Source organism: Cydia fagiglandana, chromosome 12, assembly GCF_963556715.1.
Source record: "Cydia fagiglandana chromosome 12, ilCydFagi1.1, whole genome shotgun sequence".
NCBI classification, from domain to species: domain Eukaryota; kingdom Metazoa; phylum Arthropoda; class Insecta; order Lepidoptera; family Tortricidae; genus Cydia; species Cydia fagiglandana.
The window spans coordinates 9845141-9862203 of record NC_085943.1 but is presented as its reverse complement, the minus strand read 5'-3'; the positions used below and the strand labels follow the sequence as shown (position 1 = coordinate 9862203).

The 17063-nt window shown below is 36.7% G+C and overlaps 2 protein-coding genes across 4 annotated transcripts in view; one reads left to right on the top strand and one right to left on the bottom strand.

Annotated features, from left to right (window-relative positions):
* Positions 1–831: 831 nt before the first annotated feature.
* Positions 832–17063, bottom strand: part of LOC134669568 (uncharacterized) — a 124671-nt gene continuing 108439 nt past the window's right edge. For both annotated transcript variants that reach the window (XM_063527219.1, XM_063527218.1), the window contains 2 exons: positions 3016–3101; positions 832–2308 (listed from right to left, as the gene is read on the bottom strand). In XM_063527219.1, the coding sequence (XP_063383289.1) occupies positions 1726–2308; positions 3016–3101 (669 nt within the window). In that variant the 3' untranslated portion in view covers positions 832–1725. The remainder of the gene's footprint in view (positions 2309–3015; positions 3102–17063) is intronic.
* Positions 14136–16530, top strand: LOC134669237 (uncharacterized). 2 transcript variants are annotated; one of them, XM_063526748.1, is made up of 3 exons: positions 14136–15388; positions 15471–15598; positions 16074–16530. In XM_063526748.1, the coding sequence occupies exons 1-3, from the start codon at positions 14900–14902 to the stop codon at positions 16372–16374; spliced, it is 918 nt and encodes a 305-aa protein (XP_063382818.1). In that variant the 5' UTR covers positions 14136–14899; the 3' UTR covers positions 16375–16530. The 2 variants fall into 2 exon arrangements, with proteins under 2 accessions (XP_063382818.1, XP_063382819.1); XM_063526749.1 differs by having other exon boundaries at positions 15471–16530.

Genomic DNA, 17063 nt, shown 5'->3' with positions numbered 1-17063 from the left:
TTCAACATACATTCAACATTCATACTGAAAATCGGAATACCTCGTATTAAACAGTATAAATAAATGAATATCCTTAAACAACTACGTTTTAAATACAATAAAAGTATTACAAAATAGAAAATAATACAGATCTTTGACTCGCACTTATGCCTAGCGTAGTAAGTACCGTTATAATGATAACAAAAATCTAAAATGTTAACTTTGAATAAATATTCTTAATTTTTAAAGGAAGAGAGCGTAATCAATGGAACATCTTTGCCGGGTGATGTAAAACTATAAGTAATAACATGCTACTTAATTGCTCATTATACAGAAACGTGTATCAAAATGGTATCAAATGTATTTTTAAATTTTGTATTGGTATGAATTATTCTCTTCTACTTGTGATATTTTCACAATATTATGAAATTATATTGGTTAAAAAAATGTCTGTCTGAATTTACAATTAATGTCAAATGAAGTCGTCTAAAAATTAAACAACGTATGTTTAACAATTAACGGTTAACAATGGTATTTAAGGCACATCAGTTCCACAAGGCACCACAGATCGTCCCGTTTTATTCATTCAAGACCAACTATACAATACTAACAAGAAGCGTAACTATATAGACGAAATTCCGAAAATAAATACAATAGATACAATCAACCGATAGGCTCTTACAACCAAGCTTACACCTGACATGTCGCACCGGTAACATAACGTACTTTTACAAGACGAAGTAAAACAGAATCCAGTGCGTATAGGTAAAGTCAATGTGGCTAATTCCGTCATAGGACCCCCTATTTAGTCCACGAGTGTATAGGTATTTCTTTGATTTTCAACCGTAGAAAAAAAAAACATTTGATTGCTGAAACTAAAAGCAATCGCTGCTTTGTCGACGACATTATCAATGTTGTTTGTTGTTCGAGAAAAACGCTAGTGGACGGAATAGTCCCTATGACGGAATTAGCAACATTGACCTTAGTTAATTTTTTCAGGATTAGGAAGAACTTCGCAGAAGAAAGCATGACGTTCTAAGACTTCTAAGTGATTATGATTATGCGGTAAAATTTTGAAGAAAATAATTCGCTACTTAATAACTACTATTCCATTGTTATATCGCAGTTTGGGTGACTGGTAGAATTTTTCATCCTTTCTTCTGCAGAGTTCATTCTGATAATAATGAAAAAGAAAAAACCAAAGTATAAACTATCGCTTTGACATGGACTATTTATGACACATTAATTCTAACTCTTGTCAATTGATAAACTGTACAAAAGAGGTCAATTTCATAAAAAAGTACAAGTTGGATACAAGGTTTCTTACTAGGACCTGTAGCTAAGTACTTGAGTATGCAATTGGCTTCTGGGCGTAAATAAGAAGTTAGCGATAAGTAGCTAGACTATAAATTTGTTGTAGTGGTCGGTTGGGTCGTCAGAAGCAATAATATTTACTGCTACTGCGAAATGTGAAAGTGACCCCGGTAAGTAATTATTTGCTACCTTCATAATCTTAAGTGCAACTTTCGTGATGTATTTAGCTTTGGAACTGAGTCACATCGTCTTGTAATCTAGCTCAAATGTCTCCGCATCTAATTACTTAAAACTAAACTGTCCTTGGCCCACCATCGGCAGACTAAATCACGAAATCTAGATGCGAAGACACTCCCGTAATACTAAGTCGAGATAAATCCTCGTTAATTTGTTCAAAGTCCCACTGGATTACACTAGCACTGAGTTCCACAATCAGGTCTCGTCGCCTTCCTCGTATTTCCTTCTTTCTCTCACGAGTTCTTTCATCCTTTTCCCCTGCTTGTGCCGTTCTAGTTTGTTTTTGTGCTGGTTTTTTTTCCTCGGCTTGAGGGTGGGGATGATTTGGCATTCGCAGCCGGAGCGCACTTGGACGTAGTCCATAGACCAGCCGCCGGAGACGGTGAATTCGCCGTCTTTTTTGAAGGCCATGCCTTGCCGCTCCCTCCTGTGGCGATGGGGGTTTTCCGTAGCGGCGTCAGGGCCGTAGGGCCGCACTAAAGCGTACGAGTAGGAGTATTTCTGGACGCACCGAGACTGGTTGTAGAGTCTGGCGTCGACGAACCGGCATGGCTTGTCGACGACGCCCGCCGCGCAGGAGATCTCGTAGAGCTGCATGTTGTTCTCGCCGTCCCGGTAGAGCTCGACGAAGAGCCCGCTGAGGGTGCGGCCGCCCTGAGGCGCGGTCATCTCGTGCACGGTGGGGCAGCAGTCCACGCCGTCGCTGTGGTTCCTGGCCTCATGCACCAGCAGTTGCTGCATCTCGCGCCAATGCGATCTTTTCCACTCTTCTTCTATACTGTAAAGTAAAGTAATAGAATTAAGCTACTGGCAGTGTTCTGATTTCGGGGTACCTAAACATTATTATATTTATTATGAAGTTGAAGGATTAGTCACAGACCACTGTTTGTCACAGTTTACATATGAACACTCGGTCTTGCACTTATGATGCGGTAGGCACGCCTGGAGTGTTCGTTTCGTGACCCAGTTGTACGGTCTTGTATGTCACCAACAGTTGTCATAAGGAAAATGAGTAAACTTAAAAATAATCTACTAAGGCCCACTTGCAGCATTCCACTGATACGGGGTTAACGGGTTAAACCTGGAGCTAACATGGTTACCAGTACAATTTGACACTATTATAACGGTTTAACCGCTTAAACCCGGGTTGGGTTTAAGCGGTTAAACCGTTATAATAGTGTCAAATTGTACTGGTAACCATGTTAGCTCCAGGTTTAACCCGTGGGATGGTGAAAGTGGGCCTTAGTAAGATCACATAATAAATAATAGTACTAGATATACAGAAGACTCACTCTCTAACAAAACGCATCTGTTACGATCAGCACAGATATGGCCGCTAGGTGCGCCACACGCGGCTTATGGCTACCCACCAAAATTGGTGTGGATCGGATGTACTTTTAGCTATCTGTAGCAAAGCGACGAAATCGCGGAGTGAGCCACGCCTGGTAAGATATAAGGAACATTGTATAGTTGATAGATACTTACGGCGCTCGGTGATGCTGTCGAGGCGTCCGGCGCACGCGACTCGCGTTCGTCAACACGTCGCCCGCCACCCCTGCCCCACACAGCACCTGGAATGAGATAAACACACTTGTTAATTAATTTATATTTTTATCTTGCAAACCAAATTGCCAGAATAGTAGCGGATCAAACCGATCAAACAACCACAAAATAATTAATAGTACTACCGTACAGAAAGGAAACTTCCTACAAAAACGAAGTTTGACAGCGGTTCAAAGTCGAATCATGTTGTCCCTTTCTAATATATGGCACTATCCCTTTCGGCTATTTAGGGTTGTCAAAAATCAAGTGATTATCTTATCTGTGGTCGTGCACGCAAAAGGAAGTCAAGTGGTGCCAACCCTAATAATTGCTCGGAGCAATGCTGAGCCGAGCGGAGCCGAGTTTGACCGAAGTCAGGAGTTTCGCACCCCTGAAACAACGCACCAAAAGCAGTGGCGTAGCGTGAACTAATCTAGCCGTGGGCGAAGTCGCATCTGCGAGGCCCTGTTCTTACACTGTGCCCGAAGGGGCCTCGCGCGAGGCCCCCTTGGAGCGCGAGGCCGTGGGCGACGGCCCCGCATAGCCCACGCCTAGCTATGCCACTGGCCAAAAGTATCTAATTAAAGTGCTGTAATAAATATTATTTATTTTTGAGAGTATTGTGGTATGCAATAAAGAGTATTTGTATTGTATTTTAAAGAATAGGGCAGTTCTGTTTTAACGATTATTTATTTATTTATTTATTCAAGTATACCTACATATGTAACTTACAGCTACCAAGCCAAAGCAAATTACAAATATAAATACAATTATTTATGGCGAACAAAGACATCGAACAATATACATATATTAATACATACAATAATGATATTTTAGATAAACTTTCCAATATTTGTTTTTATTTGTACGAAATTCCTTCTAGGATTATGACTTGTCGTATTATCTTTTACATTTAAAGCACTTAAGTAATTAATGATAAGATTTTATCAATTGTCCGAGTCAGTGTGTTTGATTTAATAGCTAGTTAGTACACATAGGTATACATACATGTATACACTTATAAATATCATCATCATCATCATCTCAGCCACAAGACGTCCACTGCTGAACATAGGCCTCCCCCTTTTGGGAGGTGAATGCCATAATCGTCACGCTTGGCAGGCGGGTTGGCGATCGCAGTCGAGTAGGTACACCGAATTTGAGGGACGCTGCTGCCCGTCCACCGGTGGTCGTGGACGTAGTTTAAGGACATACCCGGGTCCAAATAAATATACTTATAGAAAAAGGTACTTATTAAATAAATAGAAATATACAAATTATAATGTAATCCTCTTATACGAAACTCTGTATCATCTTTCCAAGGTACCTAATTTAAAATCGAATAGTAAATACGTTATAATTTATTTTATTTTATTTTTAACTGTTAATAAAACTCCATTTACGTTTATTTTATGGTTCGACATTCATTAAGCAAACGCGAAGAGTCGGGTGGCTTAATGTAAATTAGCAACATAGGATCATAAAATGCACATAAAATCAGCGTACCTATGTCTCAATTACATTACTCAAATTTCAAACCAATAAAGTAAGACGAAAATTTATTAGCAAAACGTATCTTTATTTATGCCTATTACGGCTTTTAGAATATATTTAGTAAGACATACCCTCATGATCTCCAATTTAGATCCACTAGTCCAACTACTTATAGTTTGGAATGTTCTGTCATAGTTCTTAAACGTCTCTACGTTTAACGGCCCGATCCGAACTTTAAGGTACGTTAATTAATAGATCTAGAAACGATATGGTTTAGATGTGTCAGTGTCAAAAGTAACGTTTTAAAGAAACGTCACAATTGACGTTGACACATCTAATCCATATCGTTTCTAGATCTATTAATTGACGTATCTTAATGTTCAAATCGGGCAGTAAGTTAAGATAAAAAAACGAAAGATCATTATCGCTAGCTAAGTTACTCATGTTACTATCAGCGGTATGGTAGCCTCATTAGGATTACCTACAGTAGGGGAGATCGAGGAGAGTTGGAACATCGTCGATTTTTTGGAATCTATTAACTAGAAAATAGGTGGCGATAGCACGCGTTTGTTAGTTCAAGTTACGAGCTAGCAAACGCACACTGTTGCGACCTAGTTTCTAGTTAATAGATTCCAAAAAATCGACGATGTTCCAACTCTCCTCTGTCACAACTCACCTCGGTCTCCCCTATCTATGAATAGTTAGGTATTAAATATTTTTTTACTATGATCAACTTTATAACTAGTTTTTGCTTCGTAAAGTCAGCCACCGGCCCACCACTACACGCAAACTACTTTCTTCATAAGAAACAAAGGTTCACGGTGTTTTGAAAACATTTCTGTCTGGTAACTCGTGTGACTGACATGCTATTTGAAACATTGAAGCCATACGATTTTATTTTGTAAACCTGTTAACACGTTACAAACCGAATCAGACGACTTTAAAATAAAGTTTATTGCGATAAGTCTTTAATTTACAGGCAATTAATTCAGTCTGTGGCTTAAGAAAATATTAAAGTAAGAATCTACTTAAATAACTTAGTTGACCATACTCAGATAGTCGGCTAATTAAAATATTAAAGGTTTATTAGAATAAAGTAACTATTTCGGATTTTTGTCTACGAGTCAGATGACCTTAATACCAATAGATATAGGTACCTATATGTAATAGAATTTACCTCATACAATCTAGTTCGCCCTAGTGTTCCGCCCATAGACTAGGAATCCTCTAGACGGAGTTTAGAGCAATTATTTCATGCAACCGATGCTGCCAAAAATGCGGGGGTGTGCGGGACGAGGTGAGCGAAGTCCCGTGCCGTGATTGGTCCGTTCAAACGACGAACGAGTTCACGGACGTCACACAAAGATACTTTAGACTCGAACATGGAGTAAATTTACCGCATGCGTGGCAGCGGGGGTAGCGCGACTATGCTCAGGTTCCGCCTCAGCTCTTTAAACGTATGCAAAATCTCCGATTCATGAACTCTTTCGCGTTAACGTGTAAAGGAACGTCAAAACTGTTATGACATTAACTCATGTAGCGGCAGTTGATTTCATTCGACCCACATCCTTCCATCATAATGATACTCGGAACTGAGTTTATTAATTGGATTGATGACATGATTTAAAATTTTCTTCTACAGTCCTAACAAAATTGGTTTGTTTTTTGTTTTGATCAGCATATCTATTCTGTTAGGCATCTAATGAAGTATAGGTAAGTACTTACGTAGACAAAAGTTTTAAACAGAGCTATTACGAAGTTCAATCTGTGAATAGATTTTATTATTTTAGTACTTAATAGTTGTTTTTAATTTATTACGATAGTGACCAATGAAGGAACTACAGTGTATTACCGCATTTCATAAGGAAAGGGTCGTTAAATATTAATAAATCGCGTTAACATTAATATTAACAGCTGTTATAATGATTGAGTGAATTTTACGTTTGACATTACATAAACACTGTCGACTAACATTATGCAGTTAAGTAGGTAGAGGTATCTACATAAGGTTAGTCCGGAGTCCTGAAACTCTTATTTTAAAAACAGTTTAATATTGACTTTAACTATAGCATTTTATGATGAAAATAGCATTTAAATAATTAAAAGTATGTGCAATTATTGCATGACCTGATGACGTATTTAGTTTTAAAATGCTCGTTTGCGCTAATACGATACTGTGCTGTTTGAGATAATTAAATAACAATTAGAATTATGGAACAATTAGAAAATGTAAGGATTTTTGTTAGTTTATAATTTTATGTCTTCGTTTGTATTATGTATCTATTGTCCCATTATAAATAAATAAAATAAATAAGAATTCAAAAAAAAAAAAAAAAATCTTAACTGATATCAGAGATTATTCCACCTAGGTAATAAATAAATTAATAGAGAGATAAGCTAATCATCAAAATAATTGAGACTCTAATTCCAATAATTTACACATTTATCGCTATTAAATAGGTAATAGGATCCCTCATTTTGAAATTAAACTTAGATATTTTGATAAGTAATAAAAATCATAAAGTACCATATCGTGAAACCAGCAAAATACCACACCTCGGAAGACCGGACGAGATGTAAAACGATCCCGCGACACAATGCGTTTTACGAGCGATGATAGATTTCTCAAGCTGTCATTCCCACAGCCTCCGGGCCGACAGTCGTTCCCAGTCCGAATCTTGTCATTATCACGCTATTACGGTTCTGCGTCAGATTTCACGTGCCATCACCGAATACCATTAATGTCTCACGCTGTGTCCGTTGAGTGTTAAAGCTGTGTATGTAATTAACTGTTATATTTCATAAGTGACAAATTGGCAGGTACATATACCTATGTGTCTTTGTCTCTTTGTTGTTTAATTTCAAATTGAAACCACTGCTATTCAAAGAAAAATATATTAATTCAGGGCCCGATTCGGATTTTGAAATAGACATCTAGACATCTTTTAGACATCACCAAGATACGATAACGATATGTTTGAGATCTAACCTGTCAAATTTGACATTGAACGATTTCCACAGGATATGACTTAGAGATCCAATTCACATCTAATAGGTATCTTACTCTATCTAACGTAGACATTGGTTGCCCGAATTGCGCTGCAAAAGAGAACTAGTTGATATCTAAACTATAACGTATCTAGAATGGATCTAGTACGTGTCGTCTCCTGTGAATATCCTGAAGTTCGAATACGGCAGTCAGTCTCTGTTTGAAAAGCTTATTTTTCAGTGTAGGTACTTAGCACAAAAAAGATCAACGCATATCATTTGTTAGTTTTTCATTCACCTACCTTAAACTCTACATAATTATTTAAAATCTGTATTTGATAAGAGAAACTGCTAACACAGAATTTGTTTAATTTCAACGTCGGTATTTAGATTATCAATGGCACATTTGGATAAAAGTAAAATTCCTAAAAATATCAGTTACTAGGTTGCGGTCTGGCGTAGCCGCGTAATCCACCATTCACATGCTACCTCCCCAATCTGCATTTTTACGACATCTAGTGTCGGAATTCCAATCACTAGTTGATTGCTATATCAATAAATTAACAAAATACCGCTTTCCGCTAATTACGAACTGTCTATTTCTAATCTAAATCGAAAACAAAGGACCCACGAGAAAATAGATCTTCTGCTAAGGACATAGAGTTCAGTTTATATCGGAAACTTAAAGTAATACTTATCAACCTGTATTCTTTAAATATGTAGCATGATTCCCTTGTCAATCGAATGTAGCACTTAAATTTAAGATGTTTAAGTCTATGTCCCTAATCATATTATAGTTTATGAATTAGCGTCAAAAATCGGCTTTGAAATCGAATTTATAATGATTTCCCAGAATTCTCTCGTGTTTTACAATGCTTATCTTCATCTAGTTCATATTCATATTATGCCTCGTCTTTATTGATTTTATTGATACTTGGTTTTGTTAACTTATGTTCTTTTAATAAAAAATCGATCGTTTCCAATTCTTTATGGTAGTGATTATTAATGTGCTTATTATTAACAGCTTTGGGGGAAAAAAGTCGTATGTGCCTATGAATGGCCAAGTCGCATACGATATGTCTAGCGAGCATTGTTGAAAAACGGAAGTTGGTTTTGTGTAAATTGTTTAAATAAATTGTTTTAAGCATGTGAACAAATACTTAATTAATCCGTTATCAAAAGTTATGAAACCAAACGGCCGGCCAATGTCGAATTAATTTTTAAAATACCTAAGGCTACATATTAATTGTAGGTAAGAAAAACATTAGGGCAAAACGTGCATTCCAGCACAAAATAATTTTTTTGCCCATTTTTAGCCTCTTATAAGCCTTTGATAAAAATTTAATAAAGTATTTTTTATCAAACTATGTATTAATATTGTTTTGCTGAGCCTAGTCTGTTTATGTATAATTTTGAGATAATATTTAAACCTTTAATTGCCTTTAAGTAAGTTTGTTAATTACATGTCTAAGATGTAGAAAATTTAAAATACATTTTGTTTGTACCTTTACCCTATAATTCATTAATTATATTTTAATTATATTTAAATTTTATGTATGGGCCACTAGTTTCCTGAAATAAAGATTTTCATTTCATTTCATTTCCTAAAGTCATATCTTAATTTAGTAGGTGCTATGTGATCTTTCTAATTTTGAGAAAAGTAAACCTTGCCCAGTAATTATGATCATTGTCAAGAGGGCGCTGTTATTATAATGTAAAGGGCGACAGTTCAGCATAGTATGAAAAAAATAGTTCTAGTGAAATTCCGCAAAATGGCGCGTGATCATATAACCTGATCAGACTTTACCTAGAGTTTTCAAGGTTTTATTTCGATTAAAAAAAAATGAGCACATAAGCGCAGCGACGATATTTTACTGTGCTTTTGATAACTAGTTACTTACTTCATAATTCTAACTACCATGGCACTAGAATGAAGATTGTTTAAGTTACCGATATAGAAATAATAAACATCCACAGTCACGGATCACGCGGCACATTCAATCAGAAATATCGTGTAATAAGCTTGTCCCAACATAATAACTAATAGCTTCAAACACAATACAAATCATGAACGTGGAAATCATATCGCGGCTCATAAATAACACTGACAAATTTATCTAAACATCCCGTTTTAGAACACGAAGTTAACATTACATTTTAAATCATAGTCGTAAGAATCAAAATTGAATGAGTCTTGTTTTTAAGGGCTGAAGTTGGTGGGATAAGTTTGGATTTACATTTTCACGGTTACTGTTTTGATAATGAGATTCATAGTCAATGTTAACAGTATTTACTTTGTAAGGATAATGTAGCTTATTTTATATTTTGATTTTAATCATCTAATATCTACCTATACTACAGATAAAAGACAATACAATACAACACAATACAATACAATAAAATACAAATACTCATTATTGCACACCTCAATAAATGAAAACAATACAAAATAAATCAGAATCACAAGCACCATACAGCTATATAAAAAAAAATCTTCTGTTGGTAATAGGTAATTTAAAAATATAATATAGTATCGTTGGGCAGTAGAGCAGCGTCCATAAGGACCATAAGCTATTGAGGGTATCGAACTAAAAACTTTTCACTTAATACCACAAGGCTTATGTATTAATTTCGGTTTCGGCATAAGCGGAAGAGGTTGGAGAAGTGCGTTCTTAGTACTTAAAGAAAATGTGAATTTAATACGCGTTAATTTTTTTTTCATTAAAATAAATAGTTCTGGTTTATTGGCTACCTTTTTTTAAATAACAGTTTAAGATCAAAAATGTACCGCCGCATAACCTGTATATTTACACTGCAGCTGCAGGTTGCAGCAGTGGTTGTGGTGTGTTCAATTGATCAGCGGCCGCGTCCGTGCACAGCATTCAGCAATGCTATTTGAGACGCGTGAAATCGACTACCACGTCTTTAGTCGGCTCATGATTCAAATCTGACACTACGGAATGCCGTTTACAGTAAATACCGGCCGAATATTAAGGAGCAGTGTACTGAGAATGACAATCCAAATTTTCAATTTGACTTTCTGTGGTGTAACCAATAGCAATATATTTATACACAAGTAAATTCTCTTGATATAAAATTGAATGAATATTTTAATATATAGGTACTTACCTACGGTAATTTTACTCTATGTTCGAATCGAAAGTATCTTTGTGTGACGATGACGTCCGTGTCTTTGAACGGACCAATCACGGCACGGAACTTCGCTCACCTCGTCCCGCGCACCCCCGCATTTTTGGCATCATCGCTTGCATTAAATAATTGCTCTAAACTCGGTCTAGAGGATTCCTAGTCTATGGCTTTAGCCAACCTATAGCTATAAAATTGTGACTGGGACCCTAGGGTTATATATTTATTCTATACAGGGTGATTCCGGGGTCGTGGAGCAAGCGATCAAGGCATGATACACAAGCCCATACTGAACAACTTTTACTATGGGACCAACTCCGAAATCGCGAAAAAAAAATTGGTAGTTTCATACATTTCGGCCGATCACATTGGTAGTTTCATACATTTCGGCCGATCACTGTATTATGCCTTGATCGCTGGCTTTACTATGGGACCAAATCCGAAATCGCGAAAAAAAACTGGCCTTCCCATAGAACACGACAACATGTGATCGGCCGAAATGTATGAAACTACCAATTTTTTTTTTCGCGATTTCGGAGTTGGTCCCATAGTAAAAGTTGTTCAGTATGGGCTTGTGTATCATGCCTTGATCGCTTGCTCCACGACCCCGGAATCACCCTGTATAGGTCAAGAAATGAATGCTCAAAAAAGGTTGTAGAGGGAAATGCTAGGAACACAATTTTTGACTCCGTAACTTTGTTTGGACTAGTTAGGAGGTGAACATATCAAAAGTCCCCGGCTGTAGCCCCGCTGCTGGGGGGTAGAGGGGGGTAAGAAGGTCGAATTTTTCGGTTTTTCATTGATATCTTGGAAACTTTGCGTCTTAGCGACATGACTACTAAGACAAACCGAAAGCTGATAAAATTAGTTACAAGTTTTATCCTGTCAAGTTTTTCGATATCATGAATAGTTTTTGAGATACCCGCTCTTGAAAGTTTATTTAGGGATTTTAATTTTATCTTGATATCTACGTCAGTGAAGCTGTTAGGCCATGTTTGGTATCATTTTCGTATAAATGCTGAATTCATTTATGGTATCACATTGACACTATTCCGAAGTAAAACCAAAATTTAAAAATAAATATTTTTTTAAATCCCTTTTCACGCTTAAACTGCTGAACCAATTTCGTTGAAATTTGGTATAGAAATAGTTTAAATCTCGACACACGACATAGGATAGTTTTTATAACCAAAAGCATCTTTTGAGGGTGTGAAAAGTGGGGTGGAAGTTTGTATGGGGAGTCAATAACCGCTGAACCGGTTTAGATGAAATTTAGGACGGAATACATCTGTCATTTAGATGAAAGTGATACCAAACATGACTTCAAACCTTACCTTGAGCAGTATTAACCTCAGGAATTCAGTTTCGTCGACGAAGTTGAATTCCCCCCATACTCCATTTCACAACTTTAAAGGATGATTATTGAGATAAAAAGTATCTTATGTCCTGTCTTGGGACTCGAAATATCTGTATACCAAATTTCAATTAAATCGGTTGAGCGGTTTAAGCGTGAAGAGGAATTAAAAAAAAAAGGTATTTCTTTAAAGTTTATATGTTTTTTCTCAGGAATGGTGTCAATGTGATACCAAAACTGAATTCAGCACCCCCGATTTATACGACAATGATACCAAACACGGTCTAGCAGCGTCACTAATGTAGATATCAAGATAAAATTGAAAGCCCTAAATAAACTTTCAAGAGCGGATATCTCAAAAACTATTCAAGATATCGAAAAACTTGACTGAATAAAACTTGTAACAAATTTTATCAGCTTTTGGTTTGTCTTAGTAGTCATGTCGCTAAGACGCAAAATTTCCAAGATATAAGTGAAAAACCGAAAAATGAGACCTTCTTTCCCCCCTCTACCCCCCAGCACCGGGGCTACGGCCGGGGACTTTTGATATCTTCACCTCCTAACTAGTCCAAACAAAGTTACGTAGTCAAAAATTGTGTTCCTAGCATTTCCCTCTATAACTTCTTATTGCTTGGCCTAATAAGCCTGTTTTCGAAATGTGGCGCCCTTGTAAATGTGTCCTTATGTCCCTGCTATGATCTAGAAACTAGTACTTTATGAACTCTGCTATAACTATAAAACTTATCAAACCCGATCGCTATTTATCGGTATTAAATTTCAAATTTATTTTATTATGTCTGTCAGATAATTTTATCTCATCACGCGAAGTCCTATAAAATTCTAAACCCTAACTCTGGACTGGACCACCCATTTGTGGGCTATAAATAAATCGGAGTTAAATATAATTTATAACGTTTTTGTACAATCCTAAAATACGATATATCAAAGTCCTCGCCGCTGCTTTTAGCGTATCTTTGGTTCGGAATGGTAAGATAACACTTCGCGTAAGCCTTACGACTCTTAAACAACACTTATAACACTTAATACAATAACACTCATCGATGAGAATGAATCACCGCTCAGATTAGTTGCATTAAAAACGCATTAAGACTTCAAAATGATATTTGGCGTGATATGCTGGTGACACCAATTAAAGATATTTTTGACATGTTGACATGTGAGAATTTATGCGTTTAGGGCAAGCGGTGGTTGTGTTGTATGATTCCATTACTGCTACCTAAATGGTGCTAAGTTAAACGTGATTTAGAGAAATCATGATAAAAAATGTAACTTGAAAAGCATTTTACATTAAGATTTTAACGTTTTCAAAAGAGTTTTTACAAGGAACTATTTTTAAAAATTCTATAGTTCATAAAAATACTAACGATATAGAATAAATAATAAAAAAGTACAAATTATTAAAATTTAATTTCATTTAAATAGGCACATAATTGAAATTATCCCTTAAGTGATTTTTTCTCACATGGCACCTCACACGACAGTTCGTGCAAATAACTGAATAAGTATATTTTATTACATATTCTATGGAGTGTAGAAGTAAAGGAGAGCTATCTTTTATGATAAGACGGTTGTAAAAGTGTCCAGCTGTCAGTATAAAGAATAGTTCGAAATCTCTCCGGTGGCGCTAGTAGGTAGCACCGGGAACTAACATGAATTTAGACCTTATTGACTGAGTGAAGTGCGCTGTCAGTTTTTTGAAATTTTATTAAAAATTTTCATAAAGTGATTTATTTAATTTAGGATTTCCTTGTGCAGTAAAACTAGCCGTCCCTGTCTCAGTACGCATCATATAGACTGCCACCTCTGTTATCTAGCCACCTCGGGCCTGGGCTTACCAGGCCTTAAGCCCCACATTCACACTCCTACCTTGTAGGCCGCCTCGTAGTCCGCCTCGTTGGGTAGGATTGTGTATGGGGGTTGCGGACTACGAGCCGTCCTACAAACGGCTAAACGGTAGGACGACTCGTAGTCCGCAACCCCCATACACAATCCTACCCAACGACGTGGACTACGAGGCGGCCTACAAGGTAGGAGTGTGAATGTGGGGCTTTAGGGCAAATCCACCGCTATAGGATATATTTTCTATAGTAAAAATGGGAAAAGTTTGCATCGTAAACAGTTGCCAAAGTGGGCGTAAGAGGAAAAAACAGAAAAATGTTACGAAATCCGTATCTTTTTTCCAACCAACGGTAAGTATGTAATTTTCACTACACCTTATAAAACAAAGTCCCCCGCCGCGACTGTCTGTTCGTGGGTTTGAATGTATCTTTGCGATAAACAAACTACTGGACGGTTTCAGTTCGATTTTCATGTATCAATAGAGTGATTCTTGAGGAAGGTTTACGTATATAATTTGTTGACTATAGTTCGTTTTTTTTAGCATTAGAAAGAACTTGCAAGAAGGTAAGCGATTTTGACATGTCTTTTAATTGAAAAACGCTTTTTAAAATTCAAAAACTATTACTGATGAAAGCAGAAGAATATAAATGATCGTATTAGATTCATAATTGTTACATATTTGCCGTAACTTATTTTTAAAATGTGTTTTTCAATTAAAAGACACATCAAGATTGTTTACCTAATTTCTAATGCTAAAAAAAACGAACTATAGTGCGAAGCCGGTCGCTAGTTATTTAATAAAATATTATATTGTGATTTTTATATTTTTCTTATAAAATTCACAATTTCACTTCAACAATTCTTCATTTTTCTATTAATTCTCAGACTCCGGCACGGTTAGAAAGTTGGAAAAAGTCGTTAGGAATTGCATTAAAAGCAAATGATTATATTTGCCATCTTCATTTTAAAGAAGAAAATATAAATATGTACGAAAAGTTAACTATTAAAGGAGAGCTCAAATATATTCCTACACAAAGAAAAACGCTTAAGGAAGAAGCTGTGCCCACGATTGAGCATCAGTTTATTCCCATTCCCGAACATGAACTCCAAGCCAATACTATTCACATAGAGGAATCTTTCGAACCATACCCCAATCAACCTAAGGACGAGCAGCAACAACAAATCAATGCCGAGCAACAGGAATTATCAGAAGATCAAAATGATTCTAATAATTTAATGGATTATGAAATGATACAACAGGACTTTGCGGAACCATTGTTTAGTCAATATCAGGATACTAATGTAACAATTAATCCAATAGAGAATTTTAAAAGTAAGTTTCGGGCATTTTCGTTGTTGCCGCCTTTTTGGCTACATGCAGAAAATCCTAATGGGCTGGAATTTATGCGAATGGATCCAAAAACTCAGAAGATTAAACATCATATACGTTTAAACGATGATCTAACTGTCACTGTAAGTGTTTATTAATGTAACAATAAAATTCGGTTGGCATGATTTGAATTTGTAACGAAACATAATTGCTATTTAATTGCAGGTAATTTTTCCCAATAATGAACAATTGCCACTAAAGGAGAAAATTAATTCATATGACAACACCTACGATTACTTAAAATCGGTTGAAAGATGGCTTTTGTGCGTTGGTACTCAGATTGACGACAATAAGTAAGTTTTGGTAGATTGTTAACCAAGGGATGAACGCAGTGAGAGTATAGTCCGAGGCTAAAATGATGCCATTCACCCGAGTTAAACACTCTACTTTTCATTTCGAATACGAGGAACCTAGCCCCAAAGCTTGTACTATGGGTGTAGGCGATAATACAACAGTTTGCAGTCGTCTTATGAATATATATACCATAATGTAACAGTTGTATTTAAAATAAAAGGATAACTCGTAAGCCTAATAACTTTGATTTTATTTAACATTTTTGTCATTAAAAATATTGTATGTAACGGTACATTAAATAGGTCTTAATTCTTGAACCTATCCTATTAAAACTCGACTTTTATGTGTATTTTAAGAACCCTTATTATGTAGGTACCTGTAGATTAAAGCACTATTTATACATAAACAATGGTACAGGAGAATAATAAAAGATAAAAACGAATTTATCTAATATATAATTACATCAATTTTCAGATTTTGTAAAGGTGTGATTATTGGTGATGATACTTACGAAAGAAATCAACAGTACCCAAGATGTAAATCTTGTCGAATATTACGAAATCGTTTGCAGAACCGTAATTCCACTTCAACTCTATTACAAAAAATGGCAGAAGCTAAACGGCGCGCTTCAAATCTTGTACATAAATGCAAGCGTCTGAAGAGGACGGTAAGTCTTATGCCGGCTACATACGTAACGATAAATCGTTGCGATAAAACTGTGCAGTCCGACTGTGCAGATAAATCGAACCGTGTGTATGACAAATCGTTACGATAATCGACAATCGGACAATCGGACTGCACAGTTTTATCGCAACGATTTATCGTTACGTATGTAGCCGGCATTAAAGCCGTAACAGACTACCGCACCGCGCCACGACCTTGATGGTGCGGTTAAAATATCTCTTTCACGCTCCAAATTATAGCTACATCCTTAGCCCCCTCCAGACTATGCGCGTGAATCGCGGGCGAAGCCGCGAACGCGAGTGTGGAGTCGATTTCGCAGGTCTGCGTTCTGGACTCCACACTCGCGTTCGCGGCTTCGCCCGCGATTCACGCGCATAGTCTGGAGGGGGCTCTTAACGCACGTACGGCGACCACCTTACGACTATCGATACGTGCGCCGCACCGCACTAAAGTCGCGGTATGGTGCGGTAGTCTGTTACGGCTTTTTATCAAAAACATTAAATAAATAAATATTAGGGAACATCTAAAGGCCCCTGTACACAATGGGCCAGCGCCGGCCAGGCCAAGGGACGCTGCCATGCGGTAGAATGAGGTAGCAATATCACTTGCTCCCTCTAACGCATAAATGCGTCCCCCAGACTGGCCCACGCTGGCCCATTGTGTACTGGCCTTTACACAGGTCAACCTAGCCCCAAACTAAGCAAAAGTTGTACTATGCGTACTAGGCGACGCTATAATATACTGTATTTGTATAATTGAAGACGTAAAATAATACAAAAA

What these genes read in the sequence shown, in the direction of transcription:
- LOC134669237 (XM_063526748.1), top strand. Translation starts at nt 14,900, where the DNA reads ATGTACGAAAAGTTAACTATTAAAGGAGAGCTCAAATATATTCCTACA. An exon ending in ACGATGATCTAACTGTCACT is followed by an intron (nt 15,389 to 15,470) that starts GTAAGTGTTTAT and finishes ATTTAATTGCAG; the next exon opens with GTAATTTTTCCCAATAATGA. An exon ending in ACTCAGATTGACGACAATAA is followed by an intron (nt 15,599 to 16,073) that starts GTAAGTTTTGGT and finishes ATCAATTTTCAG; the next exon opens with ATTTTGTAAAGGTGTGATTA.